The 15,952-nt window shown below is 41.1% G+C and overlaps 1 protein-coding gene across 1 annotated transcript in view; it reads left to right on the forward strand.

The window, feature by feature from the left end:
- Nucleotides 1-15,952, forward strand: part of OPN5 (opsin 5) — a 29,564-nt gene that overhangs the window by 2,706 nt on the left and 10,906 nt on the right. Inside the window, exon 2 of the mRNA XM_027898634.1 lies at nucleotides 9,809-9,961. Coding sequence (XP_027754435.1) covers nucleotides 9,823-9,961 — 139 coding nt within the window. The 5' untranslated portion in view covers nucleotides 9,809-9,822. The remainder of the gene's footprint in view (nucleotides 1-9,808; nucleotides 9,962-15,952) is intronic.

Raw genomic sequence — 15,952 nt, forward strand, 5'->3', positions numbered from 1 at the left:
TGTCATTGCCTTTCTGTTCTTCTTCATCTGGTCTTGTTTTCGTGGCTCTTCCTTGTTGCTTGTTCTCCTGTGGCGTTACAATTGGGGTACTGTTTGTTGGTTAAAACATTATTTGCTGGGTTACTGAAACTAATTTTTATCCTCTCTAAATGATGCTTGGTTGTGACTGCTTTACATTTTCTCCCAGACTGTCTGCTGATTGTGTAGCTCCCATATTTGAGTGGCACATGCTTTTTTCACAAGTCAACCTCAGGAAAGCAGGAGTGTGAAATGCTTTATTTGCTGCTGTGCTGTCGATGCCATAGAAATATTCAATAAAACCTTTGCAGCCTCTCCAGATCTTGTGAAATGCCTGCTCTCTTTTATTTAAGTTTGTTTTGATTTAGGTCTACAGAGACAGCTATGTTCCCTCTGAAATATTAGCAAAGGGGTAGAGCCTGATATTTGGCACATTACTCTGCTGCAGCAGGTTCACACAGCTGATCTGCTCACTACCAGGACTCCTAGGAAAACTCTTGCAAAAAAATACGGTGCTGTCTTCCCCAGACAAGAGTAAGGGTGGGTGTCCTGAAATTTGTAAGCAAGGTGAGCTCGAACATGAGTGTAAGGAAATTCTGATGTGTCAGAGAGCTCCCTGATACAGAGGGGATACAGTGGGAACAAGATCAATAGGCTGGCTCTCGACTTTGAGGGACTTTGCAAAGAGTGCTCAGATTTGGAGATGAATTTTTAGCCTAAGCAGGGCCCCTGGTATAATGTGCTCTGCTTCCTGGGCAAGCTGTGGATGTATTTCAGGTGCTGCCAGCCTGGCAAGGACACTGGCAGTGTCCTCTGCTGTGGGCACTGGCTGTTGTTGCCTTGTTGGTGTGTACAGTGCTTTGCAGTTAGGTTGGGTTTATGGCCTAAAACCCAAGCAGAAGGAAATCTTGCTGTTATTTATCAAACATTGACATATACACGGTTCTTCACCATAATTTCCCAAATTGAGTTTTTCTCAGTGATTTTTGAATACCTTCTATTCACCAGATAAAATGATGCTTTTGTTTGAGTTCAGGTTCTTCTGAATTTATCTTTTTGCATTCCTCTCACCGTCCTGCACCTACAGCTCTTGCTGCTCGTGTATATTTTGTGATGTAATATGATGGCAAATTTCAATTTTTTTTTTTGGAGTCATTAAAAAGCACAGTTGATGCCCAATTATTGCCAAAGCAGTGACACAAGTCAATATGCTACTATCTTTCTCCTTGTTCAAGGCACTTGAATTTCCCTCCCTTGTATGCAGCCCTGTTCATAATCTGTCTTGCACTAATAAGGTGTTTATTAAGGCTGAATTCAGCAGATTATTGAATCTGCACTAATTAGACCCCTAAAATACTGAAATCAATCCCTAATATTATTCATTCCCCCAAAAGAATCTATCTATGTCATGTATTAAGGATCTGGGAGGAAAATTAGTCTTTCTGGTTTAATGATGTAAGTTGTTTAACAGGGGAGTGGTCTCAAGTTTCCTTCTCCGAGAATTTTGATTAACCTCAGGAAAAAATTACCTTGGAAAGCTGTGAAATTTCCATGGTTAGGAATAGGCTGGACACTCATCAGTAGCAGCAAAATTTATCCTTCTAAGAAATCGGACAGGGAGTATGTGTTTGCTTGATGTACTCCCCAGCCTGTTTTTCAGTCATAAAGGTTGTAATGATCATATGCCACAATCTCATTTCTCAGTTGTCTGCCTTCTGCAGGGTGTAACACAAAGTTACCATTGAGCACTGTGGTTCTGGGCTCTGGGATACCACATGCAGAGGGGTCTATTAACAACCAGAGTGAGGAGGCAAGAGATTTATCTTCCTAATCAGAGGTGACTGTTGTGAAGGCTGCTTCTCTGCCCACCTTGCTCAAATACATAGCTTTTTTCAGAAGAAGGAAATTTTCCATGGTTTGCTTGCCCCAGCAGCTTCAGATGCTGCTCCTGGACAAAAATACATGCCTGGCCACTGTCAGGGATATTAGGAGGCACTACACTACAGAGAGCATTATTTATTTGTTGTTTTACTGAGGTATAGGAAAACAAATCCACAAATATGTTGTACAATTCAGCTGACTTCAGGCTTGTGCATGTTGTTACATACCCTCTGGATATTGAGGGCTAACTGTATAAATTTTGAAAACAATAATGCTTGTGATTTTTCACATCAAAAATTGAAAATAGGCTGCTGGGATGAATCTGAAATTTCAGTTTTGATCTCCCTATTGTACCTAAATCAGTTTTCTTCTGAAGATGCTATACTGGGGAAAAAAACCCCACAATTTCAGGTCTTTGAGTTTTCCATCACCTGCAAAATCATAATCTGCTGTTGCTGGAGCTAAGAAGTTAATTTGTGCTTCGTAAAAGCATTGAGTGCCTCCACATTGCTTAGGACACCTTGTGGTTTATAATAATTTTCCAAAACAGCAGAACACATTTTTCTTCCTTGGATCACTGACTTGGGAGCCATTACACTAGAACACATTAGTCCGTTGGCCCACCTCCTCTGTAGATGCAAATTCACTCTGTTTCCCTTCAGGGGGAAGAAGTTTAGCAATTTGCTGAAAATTGCCCATCAAATTGAAGAATGAATGAGACTCAGCAGGATCCAGGGGGTTGCTCTGTTATTGGTCCTCCAGACCTTCCTGTTCCCTCGTTAGAGTAGGGAACTGTGAGAATATCCATCAGAGGATGGATATTACAGGAAAAGATGGACAGTGGCCAAGTCATGATGTTGGATGAAATACAAATGGACAAAGACACAGACTGGACAGGTTTGCAGCTGCTGAGGTAGCAGTTATTGTGAAGCTCTTTTCTTTGCCAGGTGATGTTGTAGGTGCAGATGGGACCTAAAGGCTCACAGGCTGAACTTTTTTTGGGGGACGTCGAAAGTCTCATGCTGTGTCTGCAGTGAGCCAGCCACCAAGGGGTCTACAAAACTCTGAAACCAAATATAAGTGCCCAATAAATAAGGGAAATAAACTGACTGGGACAGTTTTAGATTAGATATTAGGGAGAAATTCTTTGCTGTGAGCGCTGTGAGACACTGGCACAGTGTGGTGGTTTTAATCTAGGCCTTCCCTGGTTACCAGTTTGTAACCAAGGAAGGGACAGTGTTCCCAGTATTCCATACGATTTTTATGTAAATCGAAGTATAAATAAGAAGGGAGGAGAGGCCTTCGCTCTCTTCTCTTCTGCCAAAGTTCGGGAACAGTGGGTCCCTGCGTTGGTCTCGCTTATCTAAGGCTGAGGCCTGCAGCATCCACTGGCCTGCCATGTGGAGGCTTGGAGAGTGCTGGCCGTGACTGCCAATCCTGCTTTCTAAGGGATGTGGTGAGATTTGTTTTACTATTTGATTGCGCATATCTATTCAGTGTCCCTTTTTGTTTCCTTTTGTCCCTTTTTCCCCTTTCCCTATCCCTTCGGGGGGTGTTTGGATTCCCGTTTGCTGTGTACATAGCATCTTAACTGTAATATACATAAAATATGTTTTTTATATAACTAGCTTGATTTTTTTTCTGGGTTCTTCAATTTGCATAGTTTTTTTTCCTTTGCCCTGGGGGAGGAAGGAAGGGGGAAAGGGGGAAGGCTGCTACTGGGCTTTGGGCATTTGGCAGGGAGCCAAATCTGAACCATCACACACAGGTTGCCCACAGAAGCTGTGGATGCCCCATCCCTGGAAGTGCTCAAGGCCAGGCTGGACGAGGTTCTGAGCAACCTGGTCTAGTGGAAGGTGTCCCTGCCCATGACGGGAGGGTTGGAACGAGATGATCTTTGAGGTCCCTTCCAACTCAAACCATTCCATGATTCTATGATAAGTGACAGGGAAAGGTCAAGTCCATTTTGTTGCTGCCACTCAGCTCCTGCAAAATGTCATGCTTTTGCAACGTGGTGTGAAAATTCCCAGAATTTTCCTAAATCTGAGGAAAAACATCAGGTGCTCGGCAAGAACAACCAAGATTTTTTCTCCCCCCTCCCTGTAAGAGAAAGGGATCAGCAAGGCTATCACTATTCTGTGGTCATCTTCTTTCCTGAAAGAGGTGGGAATGGAGTACCCTCAGGGTAAGAAGAGACTGGCTGAGCCATGAAGGACATGTTGAAACACCCCAGTGAGAGATGAGGAGAGAGCAGGGAGCAGAACTGATGTAGGGCTGGCAGAGCTGCATTCATTAGGCCCAACAAAAATCCTCACATCACTTTTTCCTTTAATCTCAGAACTTCTGAGGTTTGATACTGACATTTTATAGTGTTTGGGTGATGATTTTTGATCTCCTGAGGTTGGCTAGAGTTGAACAGTTCCATTTTAAAGAATATATTATTTAAAAGCGAAATTGTTTGTATTAATTAAAGATGAGTGTCTGCAGCACAGATGGAAGAACGAATCCATTTCTAAGAAGCAGCAGGTTGGTTTCTTTTGTTGTGGTTTTAAATCTGTTTTCACAGGCACAGGGGGCCTTTCATCATGGAATGTGCTGGAAAGATGATCTGTATTGAGCTAGATGGTAGGCTGTGGTGCTCTGTGTGTGCTCTGCTCCCACACTTGGGACATTGGAGACCTACTGCAGTGTGGAATCACTTAAGGGGAAAAACTTTGAGGGGAAGGGAGCACTGTCTGACTGAAAACTAAAATCCCTGCCACCTGTGGAAAACTGCTGGGGAGCAGCTCATGAAGGAGCCCATGCCGAAGCAGAGGAATCCTTGAAGAAGATGTGACTCCATGAGAAAGCCTAGAACGAAACAGAGTCCTGCTGGCAACCTGTGACCCATGGAGAGAGAAAGAGAACTATGGTGGAGCAGAAAGACTTGGCTAGGCCTGGGATCTCAGTGAGGGATCTGTGCTGGTGCAGCTGAATTTGTGACCCTGAGGGACAGCAGAGAATGGAAGACCTGCTGCCTGAGAGATGGGCCCACTTCAGAGAGGTCTGTTCTCCTGTGGGAAGGGACCCCACAGGAAATAGGGGTGGACTCAAAAGCCATTATCCCCTGTGACTCTGTGGTGAAGTTCCATGGGAATGAAGTGTCCCCTTGCAGTCCATGGAAGACTCTACAGGATTCCCAGCCTCTGGTCTTAGCCCAGGAGGGGGGTAGGCCCAGCCCTGAGGCTGACATAGAAGAGAGAGAGAAAGAGAAACAGTTCCAGATGTGACGGATCAGAGTTGTCATCCTAGGGATAACAGAAGAAGAACTTTCGAATGCTGCAAAATTATTTAAAAGACCTGGAGCTCCGGAAATAGAACAGAAACTGCTTCTCCTCCTGAACTGATACAAAGGGAGTAGGGGTGTTTCTGTAAACACATAATATTTTTACCTAACTAGAATTGTTGTAGATATGGTTCCTTAGTTGTTAGCAATAAATCTTAATATTATTCTCCCCAGTCAGATCTCTTTTGTCTGCATAAACCTTCTCTCAACTTATAGCAATTGTGTGGGGGGTGAGAGAAAACTGGCCCAGAGCAAAACCATGACATTTTTGGTGGAGAATGTGGGCAGAGACTGCCAGGAGAGGCAGAGGCTGGATCAAATCACGACAAGCACCTAAAACTCACATAACCACTTGTGTGTTTATCGTCATATTTTTTAAAATTATTGCATGTTTTTCAAAGTTCCATAGTAAGTCTTCCTGCTTAGCTTTAAGACTGAAAGAAAATAGAAGCACCTAACTGGTGCTTTAATTAAAAATAGGTTTCACCTCTCACTGCCCTCTGGGACCTTTTCCTGTTTCCACAGCCCATGCCCATGAAATGAGCTCCTCAAAATACACAGGGAAAGTTTAGGATAAAAATGACACTTGACAGTAGGAGCTGACAGCAGAGACAGCAGGAGCTGGGATCCAGCAGACACTGAGAGATGACTAACTTTACTGTGGGGACTCTGAGAAATAGATGTCATTGGACAAATTAAAGGAAGAGAAAATTACCTTTTTTCCTCTTAAAAAGATAACAATAGTTGCTGGTATTAGCTCTTGTCTTTTACTAACTCAAAATTATTCATAGCTTTATTGTTTTTAACATATCATGAGAGAGCAGAAAATTATTTTCTTAATTAACGCAGTTGATAATGTTATCACTTTAGCTGTATAAAGCCCTTCAAAATGAGCTCTACTAACTTTCTGTGAGGTAATGCTGGGTCCATGGATATCTTTTGCTCCACTCTGCCATTTATCCCTTGGTAAATTAATCTGCTTCTACAAATAATTGCCATGCTTGAATGTGGTCCACGATTTCTTGTGTTCTCTTCTCAAGCACATGAAAGTATTGCTGCCACAATAACTTCCACAGAAAATTTTTGCAGCATCTGATAGTAGTTCAGTTTCTGTCATTCCCATGAAACATAGAAGGCTTTTTCTAATACTAAATACCTTTAGGTTTTTCAGAATTTTAAATTTTTTTTTTTTTTAATGGTTGGTATTAACATTTCCATCCTTAGTTACAAAAATGCTTTCCTGATTTCATACCACTTTGGCTGTGCTACATAAACTAAATATATCCATTTTTAGATGCCTAACATAAGCATAGTGATTGTTTTCTTACTAATTTAAATGACAGACTCCAGATTTCGCTGGTATGTGCCCATATTTATCAAAGCCCCATGGAAGAAGGCGTAATTTGAATCTGGGCTAGTCCACTTCCTATTTGCAGCTTCCCAGATATGTTTTAGGAGTTCACAGGGGCTTGCAAGCAATGAGGGTTGGTACAAGCATGGATCACTGGCATTTCTATTAAAATAACATTTTATAGTCCCTGTCACTGACTATTAACTTTTAGGAGCTGTGGATCAGAACATCTATGACTTTTATCAGGCATTTAATACTGTGATACTTTAAAAAGCACATGTATAAATAAACCCAACAAAGTTAGCAGTTTAAATGTTGGTTCCTGAAATAATTCAGCTGGGAAAATGGACATCCCCTACATTTGCTAGGGTTTGTCTATTATTATAAAAGTTATCCCTCTCCATATGTTTTTAGCCAACATTTAGACACTAGATGCAGATCAAGATTATGGCTTTTCTTGATTTGGAATTATGAGAGAACTAATTATTCTGCCATGTTAATTACATCCTTTTCTGTTTATGTGTTCTAAAGGTGAGATCTGATTCTTTCATAGAGCTTCATTTTGGGTGACACAGGTAATTTCTGCCTAATCACAATGATGAACATTTTTTAAAGCCATAACCTACTATTAATCCCCTGCATTATATGTCACCGCAAACTTTTTGTGTGAATCAAGTAGGGTTGGCTTTTATCTTCTTATATCTGAAATTTATTTTTAATTCATCAGACATTATTACAATAATGGGGAGAGTTTTTGTATCTTCTTGGAAATTTGACATTAATTTCTTTTTTATTTTTGTTGAAATTTTTCAAGAAATAATTTACTCTCTCTGCTTAAAGCCACAATAAGGAGCTTCTTTATCAGCAACCAGATAGGAGTAGTCTGTCACAAGATTAACATTTACAAGCAGGTAAAAAACTTTGAGGGAACAGCAAAATCTTCCAGGAACAGTTGGATCAGAGAGGGCCTCCTCCTGTTCCAGGGCTGTGATTTGCTTGGGAAACCTGCACCTTTTCTTTAATGCTAGTTAAAAATCCCAGTGGCAGGACTTCTGATTGGGCTTCACATATACAGGTGTTGAAATTTCCTCTTTAAAGATACTTTTTTCTGTGTTTGTAAGTTGGACACTATTGTCCTTGTCAGCCACCTGATACTGACTGGAGTGGGAGATTCTAGTGTGGATCAAAAGAGGAACATGCCCTTAAACACTTTGGTATTTGTATCAATCCCAAATTGTGCTGACAGGTCCCAGATGTGCTTTTCCACTTGCATCACTTCAGACCCCCAAATGCTGCAACCACAGAAGAGCTGTGGGACCGTGCAAGCCGGGGGATAGAAAAACATCAGGATCCTTTAAAAGACCAGGTGGAATCTGGATCAAGACCTGTGGCTATGATAGGATGGAGAGGATGATCATTCTGATTGTTTTCTTTCCCAGAGTCATGATTTAGTCTATCCTTTTGTACTAGATGGTCTCCTTAGATCACCTTTTTTCAAAGCTAGAGGGACAAAGGGAGAGGGTTGTGAGTGCTTTAGGTGTACACAGGTGCACCTGACCACACAGGTCTGTTATTGAGAAGACTGCCTGTCTTCAAGAAGCAGGAGAGATAGCAAATGGGTAAAATAAGGCAATACTTTTTTCTTCTCACCTGGTCTCCCTTCAAGTTTGGACTTCTGAGAGGCAAAATTTGGAGCTTTACAGCTTGTCCCAGGTTCCACAGAAAAAGGTATGGAAGCCCTGAGAGTCAAGTGTTAAGTTCTTGAGTGCAGCTCCTGCTCCACCAAGCATTGGCAAGAAGAATTGAGGGGTCTGAATGCCCTAAAAAGCTCCTGGCTGGATGTTTTCAAGCATGGCAGAATGGTTTTTGCCTTATGCAAGGGTTCCTCACTTAACTTTTTCAGTTGTCCTGGAGGGATATCCCTCATAGGTGTCTGCCACATTCTCCTGTATCTGAGTTCACTCTATTTTAATTAGTCTATTTGACCTCAATGACCCATTTCCACACAAAAGGAAATGGAAAGAAAACTCAGCAAGCCTTCCTACGTGAGTCCATTATTTAATAATTCTTCTTCTTCTTCATGACTGCTGCAGCCAATTGCTATTTATAACTATAGCTTGGAAAAGCTATTTGCATTGGAACCCAACACCTAAACAACTCTAAGGACAATTTATAGATATGAAATTTAACTTATCTTTAAAATTTTTAGAGCTACCATCTGTAGACATAGTGCCCCTCAGGATAGGAAGAAATTGCTGGGACTGTCTTACTGGTAATTACCAGTTTCTTGGCATTAAGGGAACTGTGTTTATTAATAAAGACAAAGAGTACAGTATACATTACACACATGGAACAATGAAGATAATCAGACACAAAGGATTGCTTTGTATATTTTTTCCTGTATTTTCAGTCATGAGGCACTCTTAGACCAAGCTGGAAACAAGGAGATCCGTAAGATATTCAGGGAAGGCACTTCCAAAGACCTGGCTTGAAAGCCACAATACACTGGTACCTGCTCAGATGGGTTACTGTGGGCACTGCCACAGACTCACAGAATCACAGAATACACTGAATTGGAGTGGACCCATCAGGATCATCAAGTCCAGCTCCTGGCCCGGCACAGGACCATCCCCAAGACTCACATAGTGTGCCAAAGAGTGTCTTCCAAGCACTACTTGAACTCTGTCAGGCTTTGTGATGTGACCACTGCCCTGGGGAACCTGTTCCAGTGCCCAACCACCCTCTGAGTGATAAACTCCTTCCTAATATCCAATCTAAACCTCTCCAACAACTTGGGGCCATTTCCTTTGGTCCTGTCACTGGTCCCCACAGAGCAGAGATCAGTGCCTGCCCCTCCTCTTCCCCTCACAAGGAAGTTGTAACCGCAATGAAGTCTCCCCTCAGTCTCCTCCATCTGAACAGACCAAATGCCCTCAGCCGTTGCTCATACTGCTTCTCCTTCAAACCCTTCACCATTCCTGTGGCCCTCCTTTGGACATTCTCTAACAGCTTAGTATCTTTTTTATCCTGTGGTGCCATGTGAATAACAATGTTCTTGGATGAAACCATGAAATAGATCACGGTAGGATGTTTTATGCGATTTTGAAATGCCCTGGAAAGTGGCAGAGCAGAAACAAAGATGGGAAGATGCATCTTGTGTATGAACAAAAATATCTTTGCATTTTCTAACAGCAGATGTGATCTATTGCAAACTCTTCTCTTTTGTTTTTCAGACACTTAACTGGACATGAGTGGGATGGCATCAGATCACAACACTTCCTCCCAGGAAGAATACGTCCCACATTATCTCCAGAAGGAAGACCCCTTTGCATCAAAGCTTTCTAGAGAAGCTGACATCATAGCTGGTTTTTATTTGACAGTAATTGGTAATGATTTTATAATTGGTGTCTGAAATACGACTGCCTGCTTGTAGCTCTCACAAAGGAGGCAGAAACTGCTGTGCATTAGATGTGTAATTACATATTTCTTCATACTAGAAAGAAAAATCTAGGAGGGAGAGGAGAAAGTGTATTAGAAATATGGTGTGAACAGTTGGTGGCAACAGACAATGCTGCTCCAGATAGCCACAATTGACTGGCAACAGACCTTCCAGCAAAAAGTGAATAAATGCTATTTTTTTTCCCTACTGATAAGTTACTACCTTACAGTTTAATTGTCTCTGAGAAGAAGTGAATTTTTCCCAATTATATCTTTTTGTGTCAGTACTCGTCTCAACACTCAAGGGAATGGCATGAGGTGTGTCAAGGGAGGTTTAGGTTGGATATTAGGAAAAGGTTCTTCACCCAGAGGGTGATGGGGTGCTGAAGCAGGCTCCCCAGGGAAGTGGTCACAGCACCAAGCCTGAGAGAGTTCAGGAAGTCTTTGGACATTGCTCTCAGGCACATTTCATCTGTGCAAGCAACATTCTCTTCCCTTTTCTTAAATATGTAATTGTCAGAGGTGTTACTAAAACTTTTGATTGGCTTTTTCTCAGGAAATATGTTTGAGTAGCTGCAATGAATCCTTCCAATATACACTGTGTTGCCTTGTTTTGTTTGCTCTATTTAGGGTAGGTTTATCCTGTTCCAGAAAAAAAAAAACCACTACTCCTATCAGGTGTGAAACATATTGAAAAACTCAGATGTAATCAAATTAAGGCAAGGAACAGGAATTAAAAGTTTCCATTGAAAAGCCAAAAGCCAACCATAAAGGCAAAGTCTTCCATGAGCAGTGTGAAGAACCTGAAATTATAATTCAAAAAGGTCTGGTAATCATTTTGATATTGGACTTACCAATGAGATTCCCACCTTCCTGATGTTATGGACTGGACGTCAGACAGCCTGTGGTGGGCTCATACACACACACTCTGCTGTGTGTATGTAGCTCAACATATCATATCCTACATTTAGGTCTGGATTTAACTTAGTTTTCATGTGTTTGTTTTGAATTGCGTTTGACTTGGTTAGTTACTTTACCCTTCTGGCCATTACACGCTCCAGTAGCAGATTTCATTAGAGGCAATTATGGTCTTCACATATGCATGTAAATGCTGTGTTTGCATCTTCCTTGGACTTGGATCTATGCAATAAGACACCACTGGTGTCTGGAAGAGGCATTTATAATTCCTTTTAGCAATCACTGCACTGTTTTTAAGCACCAAGCTGCTGGCCAGCTGTGACCTCAACCGTTTCAGCAACTGGTTTCATAATTTCTAGACCAGCACAGCAATGTCTTAGACATTGTATATCATACAGTAATGTATATTAAGTTGCCAGAGGCCAAGAGAAGTGCAGAACCCTCCACTCCCCCTCCTCCCTTCCCGCCCTTTCATAGGGATTTGTGTGAAGGAGAGTGTGATAGTTTTCACCAGTAAAGCACAATTTCACCTTATGTCTCAACCACTAAGAGAGGATATTAAACAAAACCGGTGGAAGGACCAATGCCAGGTTGTCTGTGTTTGTAAATAGATGGGGTAAAGCAACCTTTAAGGACGTTTTTCTTAAAAAAAAAAAAAAAAAAAAAAAGAGAGAGAGAAAGAAAAAGAAAAAAAAAGCCTTTGCTTGGATTGATTCTTCTCATGTGAGTTGTAGCTCACAAGGCTAATTTAGTGTAGTGCCTTGGGGATGCCACCATTAGCTCCTGCTGCCGTGCAGATCCATATTTTGGTACCCACTCATGTTTAGGTGGATAGCAACATTTTAGTAATACCTTGGGCTTCCATAAAAAGGAGGACTTAGAAGGAAATTCATCTCCATTGTTCCCAGGTAAGTCTCTGAGTAGCTTTTTTTACTTATTGAAAAAAAAAACCCACCAAAACCCAAACAACTCAAATTTCCTTTTCCACTGAGTTGACTTCTGACAATTCAAAGCATCCACATTTCTGTCGGGACATAAAACACTGCTCTGCAAAGTTTTTGGGTGGTAGATAGTAGAGAGGGAAGCTTACCCCTCTGAAGCTATTCGCTGACATCAAGTTCCACACAGCAAGTTTGCTAAGGCTGCAAATTTGCTTTAAGTGGCAGCTTTACAGTTAATCACAGCTCCCAAGTGTCCAAAACAGTAAGCAAAAACCCTGTGCTCTAATAGTTTTATGCATAGCTGTGCCTTGGGGTAACTCTGCAGTACTGCAGATTTACTTTATAAACTGTGTGTGTAATCTGCAGAAGATGGAAAACCGAGCTGGAGCATTCAGCTACTGTGAGGTAGGGAGAAAAGGAGGCTCAGGGCAGACCTTATCACTCTCCACAACCACCTGAGGGGTTGGTCTCTTTGCCCAACAAGTGACAGGACAAGAGGAAACGGATTCAAATTGCACCAGGGGAGGTTTAGATTCAATATTAGGAAAAACTTCTTCACTGAAAAAGTGGTTCAGCAGATATAATAGGCTGCCCAGGGAAATGGAATCACCAGCCCTGTAACTGTTCAGAAAGCAAGTAGACATGGCACTTCGTGATATAATTTAGTGGGCCTGGTGGTCGAAGGTTGGACTTGATGATCTTGGAGGCCTTTTCTGACCTGAATGATCCTATGATGTGTTTTTTATTATAACTTGTGATTCAGACCGAACTTGTCACCTTCATTTCAGTTCAGTGGCAGCACTGAACTGTGTTCCCTAATCCTTTGCAGATCCCTTCCAAGAAAATTGTGGCCCCTCTTGAGGATGGCCTATGTGGACATCCTGATAGCAGGGAGAGGGAAGCCAGGAGGTGGGAAGCCAGGACTGCTATTGCACATCCTTTTGCCCTTGAGATGTGTAAGTGCAAATGAGTTTAAAATTTCTTTCAAAGAGGGGAAGAAGCTGCATTGTGGCTGAAACAAGGCTAGGATGCTGCCAGGCAGCTCGGCAGAACTTTAGGGTCAGATTGGTTCTACAGCTGAAGTATTGCGGTTTGAAATAGAAAAAGTGCAATTTTTTTGCCTTGAAGAAAATCAGAGGTCTTGAACTATCTGTGGTAAATTTTCTGTGAGCACATGATCTTTTGTCCTGATTAGTTGATTTCTGTGTGAAGTTTTTTTAATTGTCTAGGAAAAAAAAATAAATCTAATCATGCATGTGGTTTTGAGAATCCAATTCTTTTTATTTTTTTCACTTCCCCCACCAGCTTTTTCATCACTAGCTTGATTGATTCACTGTATGGTCAGGCAGGGTGACAAACTACTGAGCAGGGACCTGCTGGTTGCCAGCTCCTCTGAAACCCTGTGGCAACTAACTATTGATTTGCAAACTCTTGCTGCATGCTTCCTCAGCATGTTATGAAACAGCTTAATTGAAAACAAAATCCTGAACTATCTTTTTTTTTATTATTTTTTTTTTATTTTCTCTGGTGGTTTAGTGCTGCTGTCAGTTGGAGAAATGAAAGTTTATTTCTTCAGTTTACTAATTTTAAACACTTGCACCTCTCACTGCAGTTTGTGTGTCTCAGCCTGGCTCTTTCTCTGCAGGTGTCACTTTTTTAGTTATCATATCCTTGGCTCTTTGTATACATGTAGTAGTGCTACAGTGCCATGGACAGCTGTGCCCTGAACTGTTCACTCCTGGAAAAGAACCTTTATTTTATATCTTAAGACTCTTTTTCCCCTATTTCTCACCTACCAGACCTGGAGATTGCACCAGCAAGGTCTCCAGCTAACTGCTAGGAAAACCATTTAACAGAAGGGGAAGTGGAGCATTAGATGCTCCTCTAAGGAGATTATAAAGTTTTGGTCACTGAGGAGTTGAAAAAGAATTCAGATAAGAAGTTGTCAGATGAAAGCATAGACAAAACCCAACATAAATTATCACTGGACCCCTTCCAGATGCAGGATTAGGAGGTCAGTGGGCTGGGGCTCTCTGGAACATTGATATTAATAATGAGCAGTTGCTTTAGAGGCTTGGCAGAGATGGAGACATCTCTCTGGACTGCCAGTCAGTTGAAAAAGATTCAGGAAAATGTCAAGTGCTTTCAAAAAGTATTTCAAATTGGATGCTGACACTTTAGCTATCCGAAATATCACTGGAGAGAAAAATGGTATTAAGAGAGAAAAGGATTAAAATATATAAAAAAATTATCACGACATTGAGACTCATTGACTTAGCTGCAAGGAAGAAAATAGTTCATATGAATACCTCTATCTGCTTATAATTCAGATTAAATTTGCAGAACCATAAGAGTAGGTTGTTCTTTAAATTTAATTCGCCACGGGTAAATCAAATTTCCTGTGAAAACTTGAGATCAATAATAATCCAGCTTCTGTCCTGTTTTTTTTTTTTTTTTTTTTTTTAATAATTTAGAAAACAATACTGTCAATATAAAAATAAGAAGAGGGTCCAATTAGTGTTGCATTTAATACCAAAAAATTAAAAATCAAAATACTTTTGTCCTGAGTTTGGTAAACTCTTGGCCCTATGGCTACTCGTATATCTTAGTAAATAGTCTGGTTTTAGCCTCTGAGAAACATTTTTCTCTCTGCCTCATGGATGTTTCCAGGTTGGGCTTCTTGATTTTTTGAGGACATGTCACCCTTGCAAGGGATTGTTCCACTGATGGGCCTGAGTAAATACTTAAATATCCATTTAAATCCTGGACTATTAATTACTGAATTACCAAATTAATTACTTAATAATTAAATTCCCATTTGATTCCTGAACTTCAATTCCTTAGGTCTGGCCTGACAGAAGATTCTGATGAAAATTATGTGGTATTCAAAGGTACAATATTTGGATAGGTCAGAGTTGCTGGGAGGTTGGAGGGCTAATGGAGTCTTTTGGAAACATAAAATGGAGCTGAGTTTGCCCCACAGAGCCTTGTGTACGAAGGCATCACAAAAGGTGACTTTGCTGCCTCATCAACAGAGGAAAGTTGGGTTATTTATGATTTTTTGTAGTGGTGTGGTGAGTTGACCTCAGCTGGCACCCAGAATGACCCTCACAGTGGGACAGGGAGGAAATAGGCAGAGAAAAAACAGTGGAGATGAAGCCAGGGTGGAGGTAAAGACAGGGAGATCCATCCCCAGTTACCGAAGTGGCAAACAGGCTCATTGAGAGGAATTTACTTTAGAATCATAGAGTTAAAAAATGGATTGGGTTGGAAGGGGCTTTAAAGATCATCCAGTTCCAATCCCCAAACTTCCAACCCCCAAACCTTAACATTTAATTACTGTTTATGTAGGGAGAAACAAAGATGATAAACATAAAGTACTTAAGGAAAACATCTTTTCTCACACTTCTCTGAAGTGAACTCCTCTCCAAAATCTTCCTCACGGACATTGTAGGTGCCTTTGGTGAGACAATGTCAGGGCAGGAGGTTGGGGTTTCTGCCATTCTTTGCTCTTCACTCTTTTCTTCTGTGTCTCCCTCCTTCTTCATCTCCTCTGCCCTGGTGTGAGGCTCTATGGGCAAAGGTTCCTTTGGGTTTTCCACCTTTGGGTGTGATTCTTGCTTCATGAGAGGGATGTTGTGTGTGCTGTCCTGTGTTTCTGCTGCAAAACTCTCATGCTGAGGTTAAACTCAGATATGAGTTACTGAAGAAACATTTTTTCTTTAAGGGAAATGGAAACTCTACTGTTTTTGGTACCAGTGTGATTAATTCAATGGTACCAGTGTGATTAATTCAATGGGTGATCAGCCACTTGCAGTGTGGTTCCCTGTGGTTGCTGGGGTGGTGATATGGAAAAAAAAAAAGTCATCCAGCAAAAAAGGGTCCTGCTCATGCACTGAATTCCACCTGGAAGTTAAAATCAGAATAATCAGATTAATTTGATTATTTTTCTTTCTTATTATAGAAATTAATTTTATTGTAAAATTTAAGATTTTTATATTAATTTCTTAGTTTACATCCCTCTACCTCTGATTACAATATTGAATACATTTGACTGCAGGCAGCTGCAGACAGAATTTC

The sequence above is a fragment of the Empidonax traillii genome, unplaced genomic scaffold (genome assembly GCF_003031625.1).
Source record: "Empidonax traillii isolate 1590-97213 ecotype Southwest subspecies unplaced genomic scaffold, ASM303162v1 scaffold609:size479882, whole genome shotgun sequence".
Lineage (NCBI taxonomy): Eukaryota > Metazoa > Chordata > Aves > Passeriformes > Tyrannidae > Empidonax > Empidonax traillii.